Source organism: Ricinus communis, chromosome 5 (genome assembly GCF_019578655.1).
Source record: "Ricinus communis isolate WT05 ecotype wild-type chromosome 5, ASM1957865v1, whole genome shotgun sequence".
Classification (NCBI taxonomy): Eukaryota; Viridiplantae; Streptophyta; class Magnoliopsida; order Malpighiales; family Euphorbiaceae; genus Ricinus; species Ricinus communis.
Genome location: NC_063260.1, coordinates 23,994,340 through 24,015,188, shown reverse-complemented (window position 1 = coordinate 24,015,188; position 20,849 = coordinate 23,994,340). Strand labels below are relative to the sequence as shown.

Below are 20,849 nucleotides of genomic sequence, written 5' to 3'. Positions count from 1 at the left end.
GAATCTTTTTAATGCTGAGATTGTCATTGAAATGGTAATAAACAATAACTTATTTGAACGGCAATCCAATCTGCATTATTGCTACAATGTGTGCTCAATGCCTACAATATTTTAGAAAGGGAAAGTATATATTATATTATCATACTAGATTAGGTGATTAGCATAAATATTATAAAATTCCGTATCGTGTTGCTCGAAATAGATGCAAAAAAATAATATCTTTTGGAAAATAGGATTTAAATTATAAAAAAATAAGTAAAATATTAAAAATATAGTGATAAATATAGGGTACATATCTAAACCTAAATTTTAAAAATAAATATTTACAAATATTAATTATGATCAATAAAATATTAAAAATAACAAAAGAATAAACGTACCGGCGAGTCCTTAATATTAATCTTTAAATGAAAAATAGTGCATTTGATGATAAATTTTGTATTTCGTATTTCTATAGTGATACTGTAATTTGAGTTAATCCCAATCGATTTCATATCCAAAACAATATTGACTCAGTGAAGTTTACTTGGAAGATAGCTACAATTATCAAATTCAAGACGTTGACATTGTTGAAGTTTATAATAATGCTCTCTCTAATTTTTTTCAAACTTCAGAAACAGCATCTAATGGATAATGAATTTTTTCTTTTTTGGCAATTTAATGGATTATATTTGTATTAATCTGTTACTATGTTTTTACCCTACAAATTATTAGTCATAAAATGTGTTAAATTCTTGGTTTGGGGGATTTGTGTTCAAATTATGTCACTCTTGTTAAGATTTTATGGTATTTCCTTTATTTTAGGGAATGCTTTTTTTTTTTATTATTATATTGTTCTTTTAATTTTAATTAAACTATAGTTACTGCTTATGGTATCCAAACTTCAACAAAATGCTTTGATAATTTAAGTTTAAAATAGTTATATTTACACGCTAAATCACGAATATTTTTACGTTCACACATGTATAATATTTAATTCAGTACAAAAGAAATTTATCGAATATCGTGACAAATAATATTAGATTAAAATTCAACGAAAATCGGGATATTTATTTTACAGCATTTCAATAACCATTTAAATTCTTCCGATGGGTGATACATATTTTAATTTATATGAATTTGTTTAGTGCAGTCGGTTTATTTTGGCTGTGGATAACAAACCTATTTTATTAGGTGACCTGCAAGCAACGTCTAAATGATTGACTTTTGTGTAAATATTATTTTTTAAGAAAAATAATATCTATTTCCATAATTACAAATGCTTCTAAGTTGTAACATATCCAATTGACAAAAAAAAAAAAAAAACTTGTAACAAATCCATAATGGATATGACTTCTGTAGAGGGATTCATTTTCCAGGGATTTCATAGATATGTTGCTTTGCTTTCAGTTACGAACTGGGTTTTGTAATTTTGAAAAAGCATTTGGGCTTGGGCTTGGGCTTGGTGGGCTATGGTGGATTGTTATACAATATGGACCCGAATCCATAATTTTTAGAGTACTGAGCGTACAAACACACGTATGAGATTTTTTTTTTTTTACTTTTACTTTAAACATTAAAGCCATTTCTTTACAAATACTACTTTTCTTTTAGTATATCTCGTCTTTTTATTCTTTTTACTATATTATTATTAATAAATTTTTACTATTTTTTTTATTTCTATATTTTTTATTAAAATATTAAATTTATCTTTTAATAATGTGCTAATATTTTTATAGTAAAATATCATATATATTAAAATAAAATTTTATACATACATGAAATTTTATTAACAATTTAATTTTTATATTAAAATATTAGATTTAATTAAATTTTAGTCTATATTTATATATTAATTTATATTATTTTTTACAAAATAAATAAATTTTAGTTATTTTTTATCATTACATAATAATATTTTAACTCTAATTAGAGCAGGACAAGAATATGACTACTTTACTTTAGCTGCTTAAACTTGCGGAAGTTGCGGTTCTTGTGAATTTGATTATTGAAAAGTTAGAAGTTGGTGCGTCTTGCCTATAACTCCGAATAGAGTTTCAGACGTTGAGCATTGTCCTTATTCTTTGATAGCTAAGCTCAGTAGCATTGAATCATTTGGCAGCGGCACATTTAAGAAAATCAATGGAAGCCAAGCCCAGTGGGGTTGTCAACATCATAAGCAAGAAAAAAAGATTATTAGTACAGTATTAGTACAATGTCGAGGCCTAGTCATAAAGTTTTGGATCAGACAGCCTTGGCGTTGGAACAGCAATACAAGGATTCTTCAACTTCAGAACAATCCCAAACTTCTCAGAAAGATCCATCTTCTTTCCTTCAGGAAATTTCCAATCAAAAGAATGCAAGAAGGTAGCAAGTGAATACAAAAACATCCTTTCTGCCATCGCTATACCAGCACATATTCTCCTTCCTGACCCAAACGGAAAATAACTGAAATCGCTTCCGCTGTAATCCCATCTGCTATCCAAAAACCTTTCAGGTTTAAACTCCAAGGGATTTTCCCAAATTGATGGATCCCTATGTATCTGCCAAACGTTAATGAAAACTCGAGCACCCTTTGGAACGGTATAGCCTCCGATATTGGTTGTTTCACTTGGGCAGTGAGGGACTAATAGAGGAAGTGCTGGGTGCATTCTCAGTGATTCTTTCATGATGGCATATAGATATGGCAATTGATTTATGTGAGACTCTTCTACTATGTCGTTTTTGCCAACTACTGCGTCCAATTCTTGCTGAGCTTTTCTCATTACCTCTGGGTTGTTCACGATTTCTGCCATGGCGAACTCAATTGAGTTTGCGGATGTGTCTGAACCGCCCACTATCATATCCTGTAAAATAGTACACTGTTATATCCTGCAATTTGCTTCAACAAAGACGCAAAAAGACTAATTCCATGTAGAACATAATAAATCATATATTCTTATTCGTCTGTTGGGTTTTGGTTGGAGTTGAACTCGATAGTTTTCGCAATTCCGAAAGCTACTCCGTTGTTAGTGTCACTCAACTACAGCAGCCTGATAGAATAGTAATATCAAAAATTTCGGAGGCGTTTCAAAAATTTGGAGGTTGACTGATTCACCAAACTAACCTTACAATGCTAGACTAAAACCAAAGCAAACCTAAAGTTGTTTAAAGGGAACAGCCTTGCAATTAAAGCTCGAAAAAGAATTGTAAATGTACATCACTTATTCTTCTGAATAAGACAATCATGTAACAGAGTTAGTTGATAGTCCTACGGCATTGTGGAAGAAATAAAAATCTGCTTTATCTTAGGTTAAGTGTAAATACTAAATAGAGCTTCAGATAATCTTCTTTCTTTAATTCCGTTAAATTATTTTCAGAACAAGAATTCAGAAAGGCTTTAGACAATATATCATTATCCTTCACTCCTTCTAAGTATATCTTTTCTCACATTGCTTTTCTAAATCCATAAACTACTTTCCCAAGTAACAAAATAAATTAAAAGAAGCTCTCTCTCTCTCTCTCTCCCTGTGTGTCATAGAGAGTTGACCACACGACCATCTTCACTATATGCTATAACTCCATTTCGGAAAATAATACATTTTTCTTATCCATCTCAAAATTATAGTTCATTTTTCTCACCCATCTCAAAACTGTTCTTCATTATAACGTAATTAAAAGTAAATTCTAACTTTTTTTTGAAATTGTAAATTTTTATTGATAAATTTCAATGTAGTATTACATTTTTTTTATTTGAATTTCAATAATCGTAAATTATATAGCAACAACAAATTAGTTGACGAATTTAACAAAATTAATATAAATTATTGGCATTTAAAATATTTAATAAGGATTTTATAGTCATAAAATAATAATAATTAAGAGTATAAACTATAAAAAATAGTTTTTAATTAATGTGTAAACTCAAAGTGGTATATTTTTTTAAGATAAAAACAATATCATGCTCTTCTATCTATCTATCTATAATATATAAAAGCATGAAGAGGGTCAAATTTTTGAATTGACTAAAATACTCTTATAATTAATCAGTAATTACTAATCTTATCCTATCTCAATTATATATATAATTAATTTAATTTTTTAATTTTAATAAAATTAATTAGTGTTTAATCTCCTAATCCAAATAGAATTAATTAGTAATTAGTCTAATCCAATTATAATTCTATTATAATTTCATGTGCCTTCCTAATTTTATAAGAAAATCTTAAGAAATTGATTAATGTATCCCACACACTATATATATATAATAGAGTTCAAATAACTCACTACAATAATTAAAAAGAATAGATATAACACTTTTAAATTTAGTTTATTAATTTATATATTCACATGTATATTTTTTTTAATCCTATAATATTTCCATATATATTCTTAATTTGATAAAAAATTGATGAATTATTTTATATCACACTATATATATATATGCCTATAATAGAATTCAAATAAAAATTGAAAATAAGAAGTCATAGAAAAAAAGGTATGATACTTCTAATTTTATATTAATTTATGTGTATATTATAATAATAATACCTTATTAGTAGTTACTATTTAATATTATATTAGATACTAATTTATTAAATAAGATGACATTATAATTCTTATAATAATTATTTACACATGTGATGTGACGATAAGTTTGTCTTCTTTTCGAACCTCGTCTTTGCGTATGTTATTTTATATTAATATCATTTAATTAAGTGTCTTGTGTAAGTTGAGGACAGAAGCCAGCTATAATCTTCATCTTTTTCCTCAAGGGAACAGGAGGGTGGCGGCCATTAGAATATTTTATGAGGGATTTGGTGAATTATTAAAGGTATTATATCAATAATTAAATGTTCGAATATAAAATTGAATAAATAACTCTATTATCTATCTTAAGATCAGAAATTCAACACCCTGCCTTTGTACAAATAATAATGCATCCTAATCATATATGCATAGAGGAAAGAAATATATTTACCATGAGCAAAGCTTTGAGGTGAGTCATGGTAAGTGGAGTCTTGGAATCTCCCTCCTCCTTCACTTTCAACAAGAAGTGCAAGAAATCTTTACACTCTTTCCCACTTTCTCCTTCTTTATCCATTTTCAGCCGTTTGTTAATCATCCTCTCAAATATCTCATCAAACTGTTTAGCTAAGCTATGCATCTTCTTTTGCAGTCCTTGCAAGTCAAACAAACCCAAACCCGGAAAGAAATCTGAAATATTAGGCTTACCCAATAAATCAGTCATCTCAGCCACCACTTCTCTAAACTCGGCTCCAAGAGTAGCCCTTTCTTCACCTTGTACGGTACCTCCCCATAACATATTAGTTATAACGTTAAGTATTGTTAGAAAGACTTGCTCACCGAAGTTTACAGGTGATCCGAACCGATTATAGATATAACCCACGGTTTGTCGGACCTCATGGCGACGAAGGGTGTAGACTGAGTCTAGAGTAGTGTTGCTAAGCATTTTGAGGACACATACTTTTCTCAACATCCTCCACTCTGCTCCATATGGTGTCCAAACAATGTCTCGACCACCGTACGCGGCGGAGCGGGCAACGTCGGGCACATCTCGGTTTGCAAAGGTGATGTCATGATCTTTGAGGATTTCTTTGGCTAAAGAAGGTGAAGTTACCACTATCCCAAGTTTGCGTCCGAGATGGAGTTTCAAGATTGGACCATACCTATTGGCCAGGGTAGCGAAGTATGAGTGGAGTTCCGGGTGAAGAGAGGCCAGATTGCCAATCACCGGAAGGCCTGGTGGCCCTGGGGGCAGGTTTTTTTGTTTCTTCGAATTGCTATACAATAGCCATGTACACCAAGAAAGTGTAAAGATGGTGCAAAGAATGAGAATTATGGCTGAAGGAAAATTTATGTCAAGACTTTCAAGAAAACTCGAGATGGGTTTCATGGTGGCGTATGTGGATAAAAAGATGTAGAGTTGAAGTTTCCCAGAAAACAGGGAGGACTTAATACACAAATAGATTCTTGATTTTGGATCCAACAGGTGTATTTTAATTTCTAACTTTTGTACAAATAAAAAAAAAAACTTAGGTGAGGGAGGTATTGCCACATGAGAGTACCGACAAAAAAGAATAATTAGATACCAGAGAGAATGGCCAAACTGAGAACAGAAATATATATTTATGGTTTTAAACATTTTTGTCGGTTGCTAGAAGTGACAAAAAAAATATATATACATACCGGCCGATTAATATGTAAACGAAAATACAAATTCCTGGCCGGCCGAAGATGACAATATGTCGATTCAAGACCACACAAAAAAGAAAGTAGAAGATATGCCCAGATTTAATTAGAATGTGGTTGTTATCATATCATTTGAGATAATCTTTTATCCATAATACAATTAACTACATAAAATATAAAAGTTTAAACTAAACTCTAAACATTTTCAAACAATTCAATTAAAACTTAAAATATTTACCTTTTATCTCATCCCGTAACCAAAGAAATTTATACTCCATCTTTCCAATAAAGTTAATTTATCAAATTTTTTCATATTGATTCGTCTCGTTATAAATTGTGAAATAATAATTTTCCTAAACGCTTCCTCAATTAATATGCTTCTACTTGCACCTTTTATAACTTCAACAATGCTTGATGGTTAGTGATAAGCTCTAAATTTGAATTTTGAAATTAATTAAACCAATTTAAAAATATTTAAGAGTTATTAAGTAGTTAATTGTAATTTGGAATAAATCTCAAGAGCTAGTAAGGTAAGAGAATAATATTTCATTTATTTATTTTGTGAGCAATAAGATTGCTATCTATTGAAAAAGCTACAAAGGTGGAGCTTTTCTCTATGGCTGCGTTTTGCCTTCTTGAATTGTATGCACAACTCTACCTAACTGAGCCTTCGCTTAACCATAACTTGAAGAAGCTCAAAATATGCACCGCCATGAATTACTCTATCGAGATACAACATCACAGAACCATTAACTGAATATATCGGTAATCCTTTTATGTACAGTTTCAAGGACTGCCGAGGGGCAAATTGTCCAGCCAAGAATCATCTAAAAGAGGGGTTGAAGGCTCCAATTCAGTAGGCCATTCACAACTAACATCTATTTCATCAAAGATAACAGGTTTACAATTTCCAACCCTACTTTGGTAAATGGCTTGTAGCCAAAGATTGCAGTGCACAAAAACCAAATCATTTAGTTTTTCCAGCTCTGCTTTGTTGCGTTTCTTGGTATGTATGCTTTCGAAGGTACTCCAATTCCATCTGCACCAATGGGAACTGCAAGGTTGGCTAAGTAATCTGATAGCAACTCTCTGCAGAGTGGGAATTTCATAGCCATATCCAGCCCACCAATCACCTAAACATCCATCATCCCATATTAGATGTAGTTGTAATGCTTCTTTGCATGCATATATAAAAGAACTGTTATATCATTTCTAGCTGAAACAGATGACATTGATCAGCTTTCTCCTAATAGGCAGGATGACACAATTTGGAACCAGATTCATAGAGCATCTAAAAGGACATGTCTAAGATCTTTAAGTATATCAGTTGACCAGTTCAGTGTATAACTCTAAACTATTTTTAGCCTGACTCTGCTGACTAACAAAACCCTCAACCGCAGTATTGTTTTGGTATGTCATGTGCTGGTAAAATAGATTGGTAGGCTGCCGTAGTGCTTTAGAGTTGGCATATATACACAAGGAGAATTTCCTCTTCCAAGACACCTGTAGAGACTAAAATTTTATGTAGATTTATAAGAGATAGGTGCCTGTACATACCTGGAGAATTCAGTGTCCTCCCCATGATTGCAAAATCAGTACCAAGGGCACCTTGACCATTTATGTATATTGGATGCTCCTTGGTGATTTCTATTTTATCTATATCAGAGGTAGCCATCTTGATCATAGCTTCTTGAAACCCATTTCTCATTCTTAAATCAATTTTAAAGTTTTGGTTGTAGAAAATTGAGGGGTTGAGAAATGCTGCTGCAGCATGTAAAGGGGAGTGGAGCTGTATATTCCATCTTCGATCAATTATTTCCCAGATTGGCATATATTTATCTTCAATGCCCTTATAATACGCCTTAATAGAAACCTTTGCCCTCTCTAATACTTCGTATATATACCCCATTGCAGGCATGTCCCCGTCAACAATCCTCAGAATTTTAATAAGTGGTTCAGAGATGCTCACAGCTTCATGTGCAAACTTCCAAAACCGGTCTTGAGACAAGAAGGATTTAACAATCTGAGCATCTGGACGTCTACTATGCATGGATGATAACCACTCTGAATGAGAGAACATATGCTTTAAATTGTCCTCCTGGATAACAATGGCCCTCAAAGAGAGATAATTACTCACATATCTAGTAATTCTAGGCCTGATCAATTCCCTTCCACCGGTGAACCTCCTCATCATATTCAAAGTCCACGCATGACTGTAAATGTACTTGGTGATTGTGTTTGCTTCTTCCATGACTGTACCCACCCACTCTTGTTTACTGATATCCTCCAGCATCTTATTGACACAATAAGAAGCACAAGGCGACCAAAACAATGAGCTATACTTGGCCATGAGAAGCCTTCCTGCATAAACATAACTGGCAGTACTATCTGTGATTACTTGTATAACATTTTCCACGCCAACCTCCAAAAGAATTGACTCAAGCAACTCAAACAAGTAATTAGCATCATTTTCATGACCTGATATATCAACTGATTTCAGAAATAGTGTCCCTTTGGGGCATGTAACTGAAAATACAATAACTGATTTGGTTCTCCCATCAGACCAGCCGTCACACAAGATTGTGCAACCTGTTTCTTTCCAGTCGTCTCTATATTTTCTATACCAGTCGTGTATGTCACCTTTCACCTTCTCCAGTAGGGAGGATCTCAGCTTTTCGAAACTTGGAGCTTTATATCCCTGCCCACACTCGGCTACAGCATCAAACATCTCCTGATAATAAATTGATTTAGCCGCACTAAACGCAATAGAATTATGGAAGAAAAACACTGCAATTCTTTTATCAGCATTATTCTGTTTTTCATTTTGAGCATCATCCACAACTGGCTGTGAAGTGGGCAAGGGGCGTGAAAATAACAAAGATGGGCAGGTGCTACCATGTTGACCACTAGATCCACGGTTAGGATGTACCCCGCCACTAGCAGAAGAGCTATTATCCTGACCATTTTCTGCTTGATCAGTCTTCTGTTTCTTAGGAGTTTTCTGTTTCTTAGGAGTACTTAGTATGCTTTGAATGTGATTTCGCACATCATCTGGGACTTCTGCACAGGGGACTATATCTTTGTTTTTAATTTGGGCCAGATGAAACTTCATCCGGTAAACCCCTCCACTGAATTCCCTATTACAATAATTGCATCTAACCTTCTGTCTTGTTGCATCCACAAGAACACAATGTTCCCAACAAGCATCTCTTCCACGAACCATATTAGTTAACTAGTAACAATCAAAAAAAATAAAAAACAAAATTTCAGTTTTCCAGTCAATTCATATAACATTTTCAGACAGCGTACCCAATAAAACAGATACAAATCATATGTACCTTTGAATTCCAAAAATGCCAAGAAAATCTAAAGACAACCACATAGGAACCAATTACTCATTCCCTTATATACCATCATCATCATCATTGCTTTAGCTTAATTAAGCAAACTATCTATTTCCAATTCCCATAAAAACTAGCCATTAAATTTTGATACCGGGAAAGTTGAAATAATTAGTTACTAAAATTTCTTGACTTGGATGCAAACATCATATGCTTCAATGATAAGTTGCAAATCAATAATTGTAATTTTCTTTTATCCAAGTAAAACAAAATGTTAAATAAGCACAAATGCAAACCTTATCTAGAAAACTAAAAGAGAAAGAAAGAGTTATCTGAAAAGGAAAGTTGATCGGAAAGAAGAGTGCTTCTTTTCTACTAAGGAGGAGAGAGGGGGAGAGAGAGAGAGTCGGGGCTTGGTCGGAATCTGGAAAGTTATTAGATCGGCGATCTGGAAGGAGACAAGAAGCGAGGAAATCAAAAACCACGGCGATAAATTTGTTATCCTCGCGACGCCAGTTCGGCATGCGTGGAAATCGTTTACCACCCTCACGTGATCTCTGCGTGACTCTATTATTTTCCTCACTTTTTTTTCTTAATTTGCAAAAAGAAAAAGGAAGAATTCTAGTGATTTGCGCAACATTTTAGAAATCAATATCAAATTTCAAACCTACAATATTTAAAAGAAAATAATGGTAATTGATAATTAGCATTTTATATCTTGATAATAAATGATAAACTAAATTTTATTTATTAATTATAAACTCCTTATAATCGATCACTCTAGTGAATGATGCTTTTACTTGTTGAAGAAAAATTATCAACATGAAATTAAATCTTTTCTAAGTCAGTGTGCAGTTTACAAAATGAGAATATAAATTAATATCTATAAATTATCTTTAAAAAAATGAGAGGTTTCACTTTGATCTCTTACCCAATTAGCCTAAAGACAAAAGAAAAGGAATAAAGAGAAATCATTTTCATGCTCTAAATTAACAAGTGATTTGCAGCAAGTTATGACATTACCACTTCCACTTGCCTGACCTAAAGAATACCAGAAAGAGTGAGTACCTATCACATCCAAATCCTCTGTCAATCTTTTGTATGATGAAAATTTAGCTTTCTGTGGCTGCTGCCCTTTGCTTATATGAGTAAACTCACTCCGCACAAACTCGATGATTACTCCACTATCTAGTAGATTATCTTTCCTTTTTTTAAAAAAAATTTCCATTTTAATCCTTAAATTTTGTAGGATTTGTATATTAATAGGATTATAGCTATTAAAGAAAATAGAAATCAGTATATATTATTTTAAATAACTAAATTCAACCCATCTTAAAACAACATTTAAAAAGAACTTAAAAATGGCTCTCAAGAAAATTTGCTGCCTGCATATATAACAGTGAAGACAATACCATGGCAATAAAATATGAAAGTATCATATACTTGTGATTCATTTTTTGTGCTATACCAAAGAGAACTGATTTCAACAGCACAAAGCTGTAAGCAGAAATGTGCAGGAATTAAAAGTGTTGTAGGCTGCGCAAACTCCCAAGGGTTAAATTGTTGGAACCCAACTAAAACACGGTCCAGAAATGGAAAGAGGTAGAAGATTAAACAAAATCCTAAATGGCATCAGGAAAGCACAGCATACACAACACTTATGATAATATCAGTGTTTGGTTTATTTGCACCGCAGAAATGCAATTGTCTCATCTCTCAAACTGGCAATTAGCCTGCAATCATGTATATGGCGCGGAAAATTTTCCCTTCAAGAAAGTCTATTTATCTGCTGAACTCACTTGCTGTTTAACTCTACGAACACAATCATAATAGCTCCTAGTCAGAGGGGCACATTTCAGTATATCATTACCATTCTCCTTGTAGCATGTCCGGCAAGCGTCGTAATCAGCTAAACAGGGCATAGGCTTCTGATATGGAAGCTTGAATTCCTTATCGCGAAGATCCTTGGCTCTTTCTGTTACTTCTTTCACCATGCTCTCCTCCTGCTTCTGCAGCTTTTCCAGAACCTTTTCACTTTCCTGAATGACAGCTTTGATTGCGTCTAACTCTGTGTTCGCAGAGTGCGCAGGTGGAGGTACTGGAAAGAACAAGGGAGGTTGAACTGGCCATCCAGGAGAAGGAGCGGTTTTGTGTACTTCAGGATCATGCTTCTCATTCACCTTAGTTTGAGAACGGGCAGATTCTCGTGGTATCTTAGGTTTAGTTCTCCTCGGTTTCTTCTTCAACTTCTCACCATCATTAACAAGCCTATTAACAAGATCGGGACTAATCTGAATTGAAAAATCGCCCATGATAACACTGTCCCAAAAATTTTACCTGAAAACATCCATATAAGATATTTCGTTAATCAGAAATAAACATCTAAGGTTTCTAATTATCTAGCTCAACCATAAAACTGAACCAATTCGACCCAACATTTACAATATACTAATTTGGCTCAAATTTTTAGCTGATCAACTGAAACTAATACAGTTTGTCATGTGAAAAACAACAATGATGACACCGGAGTAAGATCATAAACATTCCTATGAACTGTAACTAACAGGTGCACTGATCAAATTGTTTCTAAGTTCATTGACTCGCAAACAAATGGAAATTCTCAAACATTTGCATAATGCCACCAACAATTTCTATATGAATTCAACAAATCAATTAGAGCACTAAGATTCAATCAAACAACAAATACTATCTCTTGCATACATGCATCAATCAATCCACCAAAATTAGCAAACCCCTATACTCTCTCTCACACAATCTCCCGGTACTTGTAAAATTGGCATAGGATATAGGAAATGCTAGGGTTTAACAAATGTAATGCCATTGTTTATCATTATTAGTTATCTGTTCCAGGGTGAAAAGAAAATCAAATTAACATGAAAAATTTGCATACCTGTAAAAGAAGAAATGGAGCGAGAGTTGATGGTTGATCACGATCCAATTCCTCTAATTAGGGTTTTCTTTTTTTTTTTTCTTCGACTGTTTTTTCCAAATAAGAAAGCTAGCGATTTCTGGATTAATTGAAGGGTTTTACTATGATGAGATACAGTCTATGATAGGTACTATGAGTCCTCTTTACTCGTTAGCCCTTTTCTTGATGGGGCCTAGGGCCCAACCCAAACTCTAGTAGGCCCCTCTTAACAAATTTTGGTAATATCGATTTATGAAGTGGAAAATATGCCTCATTAAATTTATTGTAAGATCTATTTATGAAAAGTAGGTTTCACTAATTCTTTTAAAAATTGAACCGGAAAGCAAATCAATTAAAATATCATTTACTAATTTAACAGATCGGTCTAATAAAAATGATTATATTTTATTTATTATATTTTATATAATAACTACAATAAACTAATAATAAAGTATCAACTTTTAGTAATATCTATTAAAGCTCAAACACTAAAATTTGTATAATTAAATAATAAATTAAATAAATACATATTAGAATATATCCTATAAATAAGATAATAAAAATGAAATATATAAACTGTAATAAAAAAAGTATAAACAGTAAATTAAAAAAAAATTATTTTATTTTAAATGCAAGTTGTAATGAATATAAGCACAAATTCATTTAATTATTGATATTATAAATTTTTTTTATCTTTTTGATAATTCTTCTTATAAATATATAAAAAAAAACAGTTTAAATCGAATTTTTGGTCTGATTAGTTTAACCTGGTTCAATCCAGTCCAATCCGTTTAAGCTATAAATTCGACTTTTATATTTATTAGACTGAACTGTCCACCAATTATTAGTTGAATTAGCCAGTCTGATTTTTAAAACTCTAATTTCACTAACGCAACTACCCAAGTTATAAGTAGTATGATTAAACTTTGGATTTGAACGAGTTTGGTAAGGCTGGTCGAATTTAACTTTATAGTTCAACTTATAACTTAAAAAAGTATATATTTTATAATCTAAAAAAAAAGTATATAAAACATACAAGATAGAGCTCAAGCATGATTAGCTCTACCCAAGTATGGCTCGAATCCGGTCGTATAAACAAATCTAGGCAATTAATTAGAACATATTAATTTTGAATAAATTAAGGAATTAATGATCTATTTAGTGCCTAACTGCAAAATATAGTGTTATTACTTATTTTTATTTTTGTTTTTGTTTTTATTGTTTACAAGTTGAACACAGTTGTAGTTAAGTGGACTATACATGTTGCATTAGCTGAGTCTTAATAGATTTCTATCATTGGGAAAATATTTTCTGCCATCATAGTTTGAGTTGATAGAGAACTAAGCTACGATATGATTGGTGCTGATGTTACTGTGTAAAGAAGGGCTTTCAAGAACTCAAGGACTAAGAGTGATGTTGGAGCTCTACAATGGATGTAAAAGCCAACAAAAGAACAAAAGGGATTTAAAAATAAGAAAAGAAGGCAATTGAAGAACTAAGAGTGAACTTTTCAGCGGAGATGGTGAATTTCGGGGATGCTATCATGTCCTTTGGCAACAATATAATGGAACTAGAAATAGAGGGCAAGGTCTCTCCATGGCCGGCAAGTGTTTTTTATAGATAGTGGGATTGGGTTCTTTTGAAAATGTCTCATTTTGTTACGCAAATCCCATTTCGTACACAAAAGAGTCTTTAACTTTTTCAGTATCTTAAAATAATAGTAGTAATAATATTTACGATGATGATGATAATTGGGTTTTTCTTTTATGCATTTTCATTTTTTTTTTTTTTTACTTTTAAAAGTACTAACTGCCATTTGTAGTCCACTATTAAAGTCTAAAATAAAAAAAAATAAAAAAAGATACTATATTTTTTAAAATTGATCCCTAACATTTTATTTTATATCTTAAAAATAACATCTTATTAAAGTTATTGAAATACTGGGGAGAGAAAAGAAACACTAAAATGTAGTATGGTATCAAGACACTAAATAGTTGGAACATCTACTTGATAAGACTGATATGGGAAAATAGTTGAATAGTCTGATATTTGCATTTTGTATAACATATGGATGTATACTTCAATTTAAATTATTCGAAATAATTTAAAAAAAAAAAAAAAGAAAATCCAAACAAGTCTCTATTCCCGAAGAATGAAATGTTGATGGATTGTGTGCTCCACAAATGAACTGGAAAAGAGTGTCTCCGGTCAAACACTCAAAAATATAACAAAAAGTATGGAAGCCCATAACCATGTTTTTCAAAATCTCAAAATAATTTTCAGAAAATCATGATGCCCAATTGTTTCAGAAGTCTCTCAAAACTGATGACAGCACAAGTGCCAAATTCTGTCAATTGTTCTGAATTTTATATGTAATTAAGTAGTCCAAATATGACCACTGCTTTGCAACAATATGTGTATATACACATCTGGATCAACTTATCAATATCAATTTCTGTTTTTTGTCAACCATGGTTAGTATATGTTATTATTTTAGTAATTATTCAAGAATAATTTTAAATAATCATCGAATTATAATTATTTTAATACTATCTGACACATATTTCTTTTGTTAGTAAGTTAGTTGATAAATACTCACTAACCTAATGGCCGAGCAGCAAATTCGAGTTATTTGCGCGAGGGATGTCTTTGCTCTCTTTAAAAATAAATAGCATTTTTGCAGTTCATTTCTTATGCAATTTTAGATTTCGGCATCCCCTAAAACTAATTATATTTTGCTTCTCCCCTCCTCCGGCCCTTAAATCCAATTACCCTCGTAGGATTTTAGGGTTCCAAATTCCATTGGTGAGGTAATGAACAGTGGCATTTTCTTTTTTCAACAGATCATGATTAAGCTTTAAAGATATAGAACATAGAGTGGACTGGAGCCACATAGCTTTAGCTTTAGATGGTACATACACATCAAAAGAGATGGCCAACTTTTCTTCTCCTCATTGTTCTTTTCAAATTAACACTTGAAAGCTGAAATGCATCATCAAATCTGTATTCTTCATCAAAACTTGTCAAACCCTTGTTCCACTTTGCAATCACTCCCCTTTTATTTTTATTTTTCTTTTTGTATTTCTTCTCAAGACCATTGATTTATGTCTATGCCACCATAGGCATTTAGCTTTGTATCTCTAGGTGTAGGGTCTCCACATCTCTTCACCTTATTCAGCACTCATCTGCTCTTTTCTTTGAAATCCTTTCCTTTTCTACTTTTCTAAATACGTACCAAAAAGTTACCTTGGTCTACAATACAAGAAACTGTACTGCCATTCTTGATATAAGTACCTTTCCCTCTGCACTCTCAGTTATATGTCTGTATCAAATTAAAGCTTGTTCAAGAGAAATAGCACAACTTTTAAGCCCTTTAGAGCCTGGGTCGAAGGTGGGTTTATTCCACTCATAGTCCAATTTTTATCATCAGCATTTAATTCTTGAATATACAATTTGGTAGAGCATGGGATGCGGCTTTAAACTTATTTGGAAAACTAAATTATTCAGAGTAATCATAAACCTTATCTGAATACTATTTAATCTTTGATTAAAAAAGAAAACATAATTTAATAATCATTTCTTTTGTGAAATGTATTATTGGGGTTTATATAGATATGTAACTTCATTGACATATTTCTTAAATATTGTTAATTGCAATTATCTGCCTTTTAACTTGTTGCTTAAGAAAATTCACATTGCACTACTAGCCTGTGTTAAGTATTATGATTATGCTATTTAATATAGCAAGTTCTTCTAGATCACACTTGCTACAAATCTGCCATTTTCTTTTTCTTGTATACATCTTTTTAGTATATTTAGAGATACAAAATTATACCAACTCAGTATCAACTTTCAAACCTGATTGATACCCATGTTGAATTTAATTAAGGTCTATTCTCCATGTCACAATCCAGTCAATATTATAAAATTGATGAGAGATTAGCTTGTATACCTCATTTGCTTAGGACACCATTCCCTGAAATCTTCTTCGTGAAGCGATCAATCATGGTGACATATTTATTAATAATCATAGCTTAATCAGGGGTTGCTAGAGATACTTAATTTAATTTGGAGTAAATGACCACTTCAGCTGGCATTGCATTGCTTATCAAAGTTTGAAAACCCAATTCTGTATGCATCAAGTCTATTGAGTTTGATCTGTCCTAGATTCGTATATCAGGTATAAACTTCTAATATAAGTAAAAAGGTAACACTAATAACACCATGGTTTTCCTTAATTATATGGCGACAAGGCAGTTTCTGACCTTAATTAGTCATCCTCAATTATTTTGAGGGCAGAACTAAAATGCATCTATCAATTTCTAGTTGGTTAATTAGTGGGCTGTAGAGTGGATAGGGGGACAGCTAACAGTATATAGTGCTTTGTCGAAATTGATATTCAGCACCACAAAGAACTAGAGCTAGCTAATGTTATCATGTAAAAAGATCATGATCCAGTTAATTGCTTTAACTGCCATTAAATTAGTGCTGCCAAGCCTGCTCAAAATGCATTTGTTTTCTCTTGAAGATCCTGTTGACGAGAAGATTAAATAAACAAGTTAATTCCTATAACGAAAACCCTAATGATGGATTGCCATCACTTTAAATTACATTATCATCTACTTTAACACCATTAAGCTATGCATTTATAGCTCATAAGAGCATCCTGGTTGCGCCACGCGTTGCAATTCAATAAGTGAAGAGAGATCACACTTGAATTATTTGGATTATCTTTTTACTATGTATATAGTTGCCATTGAAACATTGCAATTTTAAAAGGGTATATGATGAATATTATATAAAGTACAATTTTAAATAGGGCATATATTTGCTTTTAAATGGATATGCCATGCTTTAATATAAAAGCTGTCCTATGCGTCGCTGACGCATATAAATAAATTATTAATTCAATTTAATTAATTAATTTCCGTTAATAATTAACCTACTTCCAAGAATCAAGGCACTCAGTAAATGGAAAATCTAATATAATCCTACCAAATCATATATTGTTAAGTATTATAATACCAGCAAAACATTAAAACAGGAAATGAAATAGGATGAAAGATTTTTTTTTTTTTTTGGTGATTACCAGGGCCTAAGCCACAGGAAGAAATCAGGCTCAGGAGTAGTTTCAATTTATGGAATTTCTTAATATGTAAAAACATAATTTAAAATGCAATATTGTGGAGCTTGGAGTAGCTAGAATGGTAGTTAAAAGAATAGAAAAGGCATATACATAAGAAAACAGAAATAAATTTGAAGTTTAAAAAACTTTAAAAAGATTGCTGGATCTGCATTCCCACCAAAGTTATTTAGAACAATAAATAATACTTATCCAATTCATTTGCATTGTGATCATACAACACTATGTACAAATGTATAATTAATTTCCTGAAAAGGCCACTAGCAATTCTTTTTTTTCTTTTTTCTTTTGTGGGACAGTGCCCCAACCTGTCCCTAGCTATTACATCTTACACATAAGATTACAACATTTAGTAAAAGCATGAAGAATAATAATGTCACATTTTAATGATCTTTGGTTTGGTATCACTGTTTTGACTTTGGTTGGTGAGAAACCTCAAAATATAAAAAGCAGGTTTACTTCAATCCTCCAACACCAACACCAATCTGAAGCATAAGAAAAAGAAATACAGCACTTGATGAGAACCTAACTTCATACTTGGATCCGTACCATAGTTTTCAGGTTGGAGCTTTTTAGCTGGTGTGGGTCCTGTGGGATGAAGAGCCTACCTGCCTCTATCATATTCATGATATGTACATGAATTATACATATGCTAGCGCTTGTCTTCCATCTCTAATGCATTAAATTCGATGCTGTTGTCGTAGCAATCAAATCCAAAATCTTGGACACCAAAATCTTGACAATCCAATAACCAGGTGCAATTATCTTCCCATGATGAATATGGAAAACCCATATCAGTATTTTCCATTGCTGGAGGATTATTATTGTTAATATCATTGTTATGGCTCCACGATGCGTCCACTAGAAAAGGTTCGTCCATCCACAAGCTATTCAATAAAGTTTCATCATTGCAAATACTATCTAATAAAACTGATTCATCGCTGCAACAATTTTCATGTGGCGATGAGCTTGAATTGTCCTCCGAGGAGTTAACGTTGCCATCGTTATTTTCTTGGGAATTGTTGTTGTTGTTATTGTCCATGTTATTGGTAGTTTCCGGCAAAAAATTATCAGCATGTGATGAGATTTGTTCAGTCTTGGCTTCTTTGTGGAAAGGTTCATGTGTTACAGGATCAATTCCCATCTTGAGAAGCTTTTTCTTGATATGGGTGTTCCAATGATTCTTGATTTCATTGTCTGTCCTTCCTGGCAATCTAGCCGCAATCTTGGACCACCTATAAGCGAAAACCATAACCATATTAATTAAAACAAAGAAAAACAAGTAAACCGAGAATTGCAAGAGTTGGAAAAACTGCGAGAGTTCTTTGATTTGGTGATTAAGCAGATATAAAATGCACCATAAAGAATTAAGCTAATTTTTAGAAACAAATATGGAATGTGATTCTTGAACTTCATTCTCATAGCTCTATCCTCATGCCACCTTCTTATTTGCTCGTAAGTACATATCTAATTTATAAGGAATTTGGTCTGAGTAACGATTATCATGATAAAGATTATAGATATCATTATCACAATCAATCACATCTTGGTTAGCAGACTAATTATGCATATCTTACATGATGATTAGGTGCACCTTCCTGAAATGTAGAGATCCTAACTACAAGTCACCTATTCAAACACTTGACTTCAAAACGCATTATATTTATCTTCTTCATGGAGAAAGAAATTAAACAATCATAATAGCCACCGCACCAAACGCCATCAGTAGAATCACTAATTAAATGCATGAAGTTGAAAGAATGGAATTAACCTATTGCCAAGACGAGCATGGAGATCAATAACCAACTGTTCTTCTGCTTCTGTAAGAAGACCTCTCTTGAGGTCAGGACGAAGATAATTAGTCCAACGAAGACGGCAACTCTTGCCGCATCGCCGGAGTCCGGCGAGCTTAGGAACAGCTCTCCAGCAGCACTGGCCATTGGTGAGAATGAAGTTGATGAGTTTCTTGTCTTCTTCAGCTGTCCATGGCCCTTTCTTGACACCAAGTTTATCACAGCAAGGTTGCCGGCCCATGTCACACAAGCCAAGCTAGCGCATGCACTAGACCACTATAGCTTCAATTCAAGAAAGTTCCACTACTAATGCAAAGAAAAGTCCTCACCATTCACCAACACTGCTTGTAAAGACTCAAAAGCCCCACAGCCACCTTTATATAATAAAGCCCTCAACTCTGTTGCCCTCAAATAATGCACACATTTTCTGTATTATTTATATACAATATAACACAAACACACATGTTTAGAGTGCAAAATAAATTAATAAATTATTTTAATCAAGAATTTCTTTTGTTTTAGAAAAAAAATAACCACATAGGATTTTGTTATTCTGATTATTAATTTAGGAGATAATTTTCTTTTTTAACATACGGAGTAGCATGATGGAGTTGAATTTCTGGACCCATTTGAATTAATAGATTAATTGGAATGGATATATAAATTTAATTTAATTTTTAAAAAAGAAAATTGAAAGAAGAGAAGAGGGGACCACCATTGGTTTGTGAAAGGGATATGGGAACTAAAAATGGCTCGTTAGGGTATACAGAAATATTTGAGTGACAAACAATGATAGGTGACAAAAGGAGTGACCTATTTTACATCTAATTAACACACAAAAGAAAAAGAAACTAAGACAATATTTCTTCCCATTTTCCTACACAACCCCACTCCTCCTGGTTGCACTCTTACTCAACCATTCCATCACCCATTTCGTCATCACCACGTTTACGTGTCCTTATTTAGGATAACCTTTGATATCATAAATTCCTTTTTTTTTTAGTATTAACAACTTAATTAACCGTTTGATTTTCAAAGAAAAATCTGTCTGTTGGGTTTTCAATTTTCTTTATGTATTGGACATTGACCATATATTTCATCACCTTTAATTTTTCTTATCACAGTTTCTTTCTCTGGTTAAGCGAAGGGCAGTTTATATATGGTAATCTTTAATTTCTTTTACCACTTGCACAGCCCAGAGATATGTTTAGATAAGTGAGGCTATGAGAAACCATTAATAAAATTTTGACTGATACCCGTCCGACACATTTACTTGTTCTACTGTTGTTCCAATTATTTAGCAGGCTGATAACCTTGAACGAACGAACCACAAATTTCTGCCCTGAAATTGAGAGACACAAAATTAGACCGAGAATAATAGGTTAGGGACAAAATATGGGTTGTTGCTTGGAGGGGAAAATAATCCAATCAGCAACGATAAAAAAACCTCTATAGAAATTATCCTCCAAAGA

At 32.5% G+C, this 20,849-nt stretch overlaps 4 protein-coding genes across 5 annotated transcripts; all 4 read right to left on the bottom strand.

Moving 5' to 3' along the window:
- Positions 1-2,062: 2,062 nt before the first annotated feature.
- LOC8272130 (geraniol 8-hydroxylase) lies at positions 2,063-6,165 on the bottom strand. Its single transcript, XM_002509546.4, has 2 exons — positions 4,940-6,165; positions 2,063-2,825 (listed from the first exon to the last, which is right to left on the bottom strand). Exons 1-2 carry the CDS (start codon positions 6,122-6,124, stop codon positions 2,205-2,207), a joined length of 1,806 nt encoding a protein of 601 aa, XP_002509592.2. The 5' UTR covers positions 6,125-6,165; the 3' UTR covers positions 2,063-2,204.
- A 532-nt stretch (positions 6,166-6,697) lies between these two features.
- Positions 6,698-10,163, bottom strand: LOC8272129. Of its 2 annotated transcripts, none has more exons than XM_002509545.4 (3): positions 9,809-10,163; positions 7,729-9,403; positions 6,698-7,304 (listed from the first exon to the last, which is right to left on the bottom strand). In XM_002509545.4, exons 1-3 carry the CDS (start codon positions 10,034-10,036, stop codon positions 6,958-6,960), a joined length of 2,250 nt encoding a protein of 749 aa, XP_002509591.2. In that variant the 5' UTR covers positions 10,037-10,163; the 3' UTR covers positions 6,698-6,957. The 2 variants fall into 2 exon arrangements, with proteins under 2 accessions (XP_002509591.2, XP_015572285.1); XM_015716799.3 differs by having other exon boundaries at positions 9,510-9,951.
- Positions 10,164-10,926: 763 nt separating this feature from the next.
- LOC8272128 lies at positions 10,927-12,575 on the bottom strand. Its single transcript, XM_002509544.4, has 2 exons — positions 12,424-12,575; positions 10,927-11,849 (listed from the first exon to the last, which is right to left on the bottom strand). Exon 2 carries the CDS (start codon positions 11,822-11,824, stop codon positions 11,291-11,293), a length of 534 nt encoding a protein of 177 aa, XP_002509590.1. The 5' UTR covers positions 11,825-11,849; positions 12,424-12,575; the 3' UTR covers positions 10,927-11,290.
- Positions 12,576-17,752: 5,177 nt separating this feature from the next.
- Positions 17,753-19,745, bottom strand: LOC8272127 (MYB-like transcription factor ODO1). Its single transcript, XM_002509543.4, has 2 exons — positions 19,356-19,745; positions 17,753-18,819 (listed from the first exon to the last, which is right to left on the bottom strand). The coding sequence occupies exons 1-2, from the start codon at positions 19,616-19,618 to the stop codon at positions 18,237-18,239; spliced, it is 846 nt and encodes a 281-aa protein (XP_002509589.1). The 5' UTR covers positions 19,619-19,745; the 3' UTR covers positions 17,753-18,236.
- Between the last annotated feature and the right edge of the window lie 1,104 nt (positions 19,746-20,849).

What these genes read in the sequence shown, in the direction of transcription:
- LOC8272130 (XM_002509546.4), bottom strand. Translation starts at nt 6,124, where the DNA reads ATGTTTAAAACCATAAATATATATTTCTGTTCTCAGTTTGGCCATTCT. An exon ending in ACCTCAAAGCTTTGCTCATG is followed by an intron (nt 2,826 to 4,939) that starts GTAAATATATTT and finishes ACTATTTTACAG; the next exon opens with GATATGATAGTGGGCGGTTC.
- LOC8272129 (XM_002509545.4), bottom strand. Translation starts at nt 10,036, where the DNA reads ATGCCGAACTGGCGTCGCGAGGATAACAAATTTATCGCCGTGGTTTTT. An exon ending in CTTTTAGTTTTCTAGATAAG is followed by an intron (nt 9,404 to 9,808) that starts GTTTGCATTTGT and finishes GATTGTTACTAG; the next exon opens with TTAACTAATATGGTTCGTGG. An exon ending in GAGGACACTGAATTCTCCAG is followed by an intron (nt 7,305 to 7,728) that starts GTATGTACAGGC and finishes ATGGATGTTTAG; the next exon opens with GTGATTGGTGGGCTGGATAT.
- LOC8272128 (XM_002509544.4), bottom strand. Translation starts at nt 11,824, where the DNA reads ATGGGCGATTTTTCAATTCAGATTAGTCCCGATCTTGTTAATAGGCTT.
- LOC8272127 (XM_002509543.4), bottom strand. Translation starts at nt 19,618, where the DNA reads ATGGGCCGGCAACCTTGCTGTGATAAACTTGGTGTCAAGAAAGGGCCA. An exon ending in CATGCTCGTCTTGGCAATAG is followed by an intron (nt 18,820 to 19,355) that starts GTTAATTCCATT and finishes TTTCGCTTATAG; the next exon opens with GTGGTCCAAGATTGCGGCTA.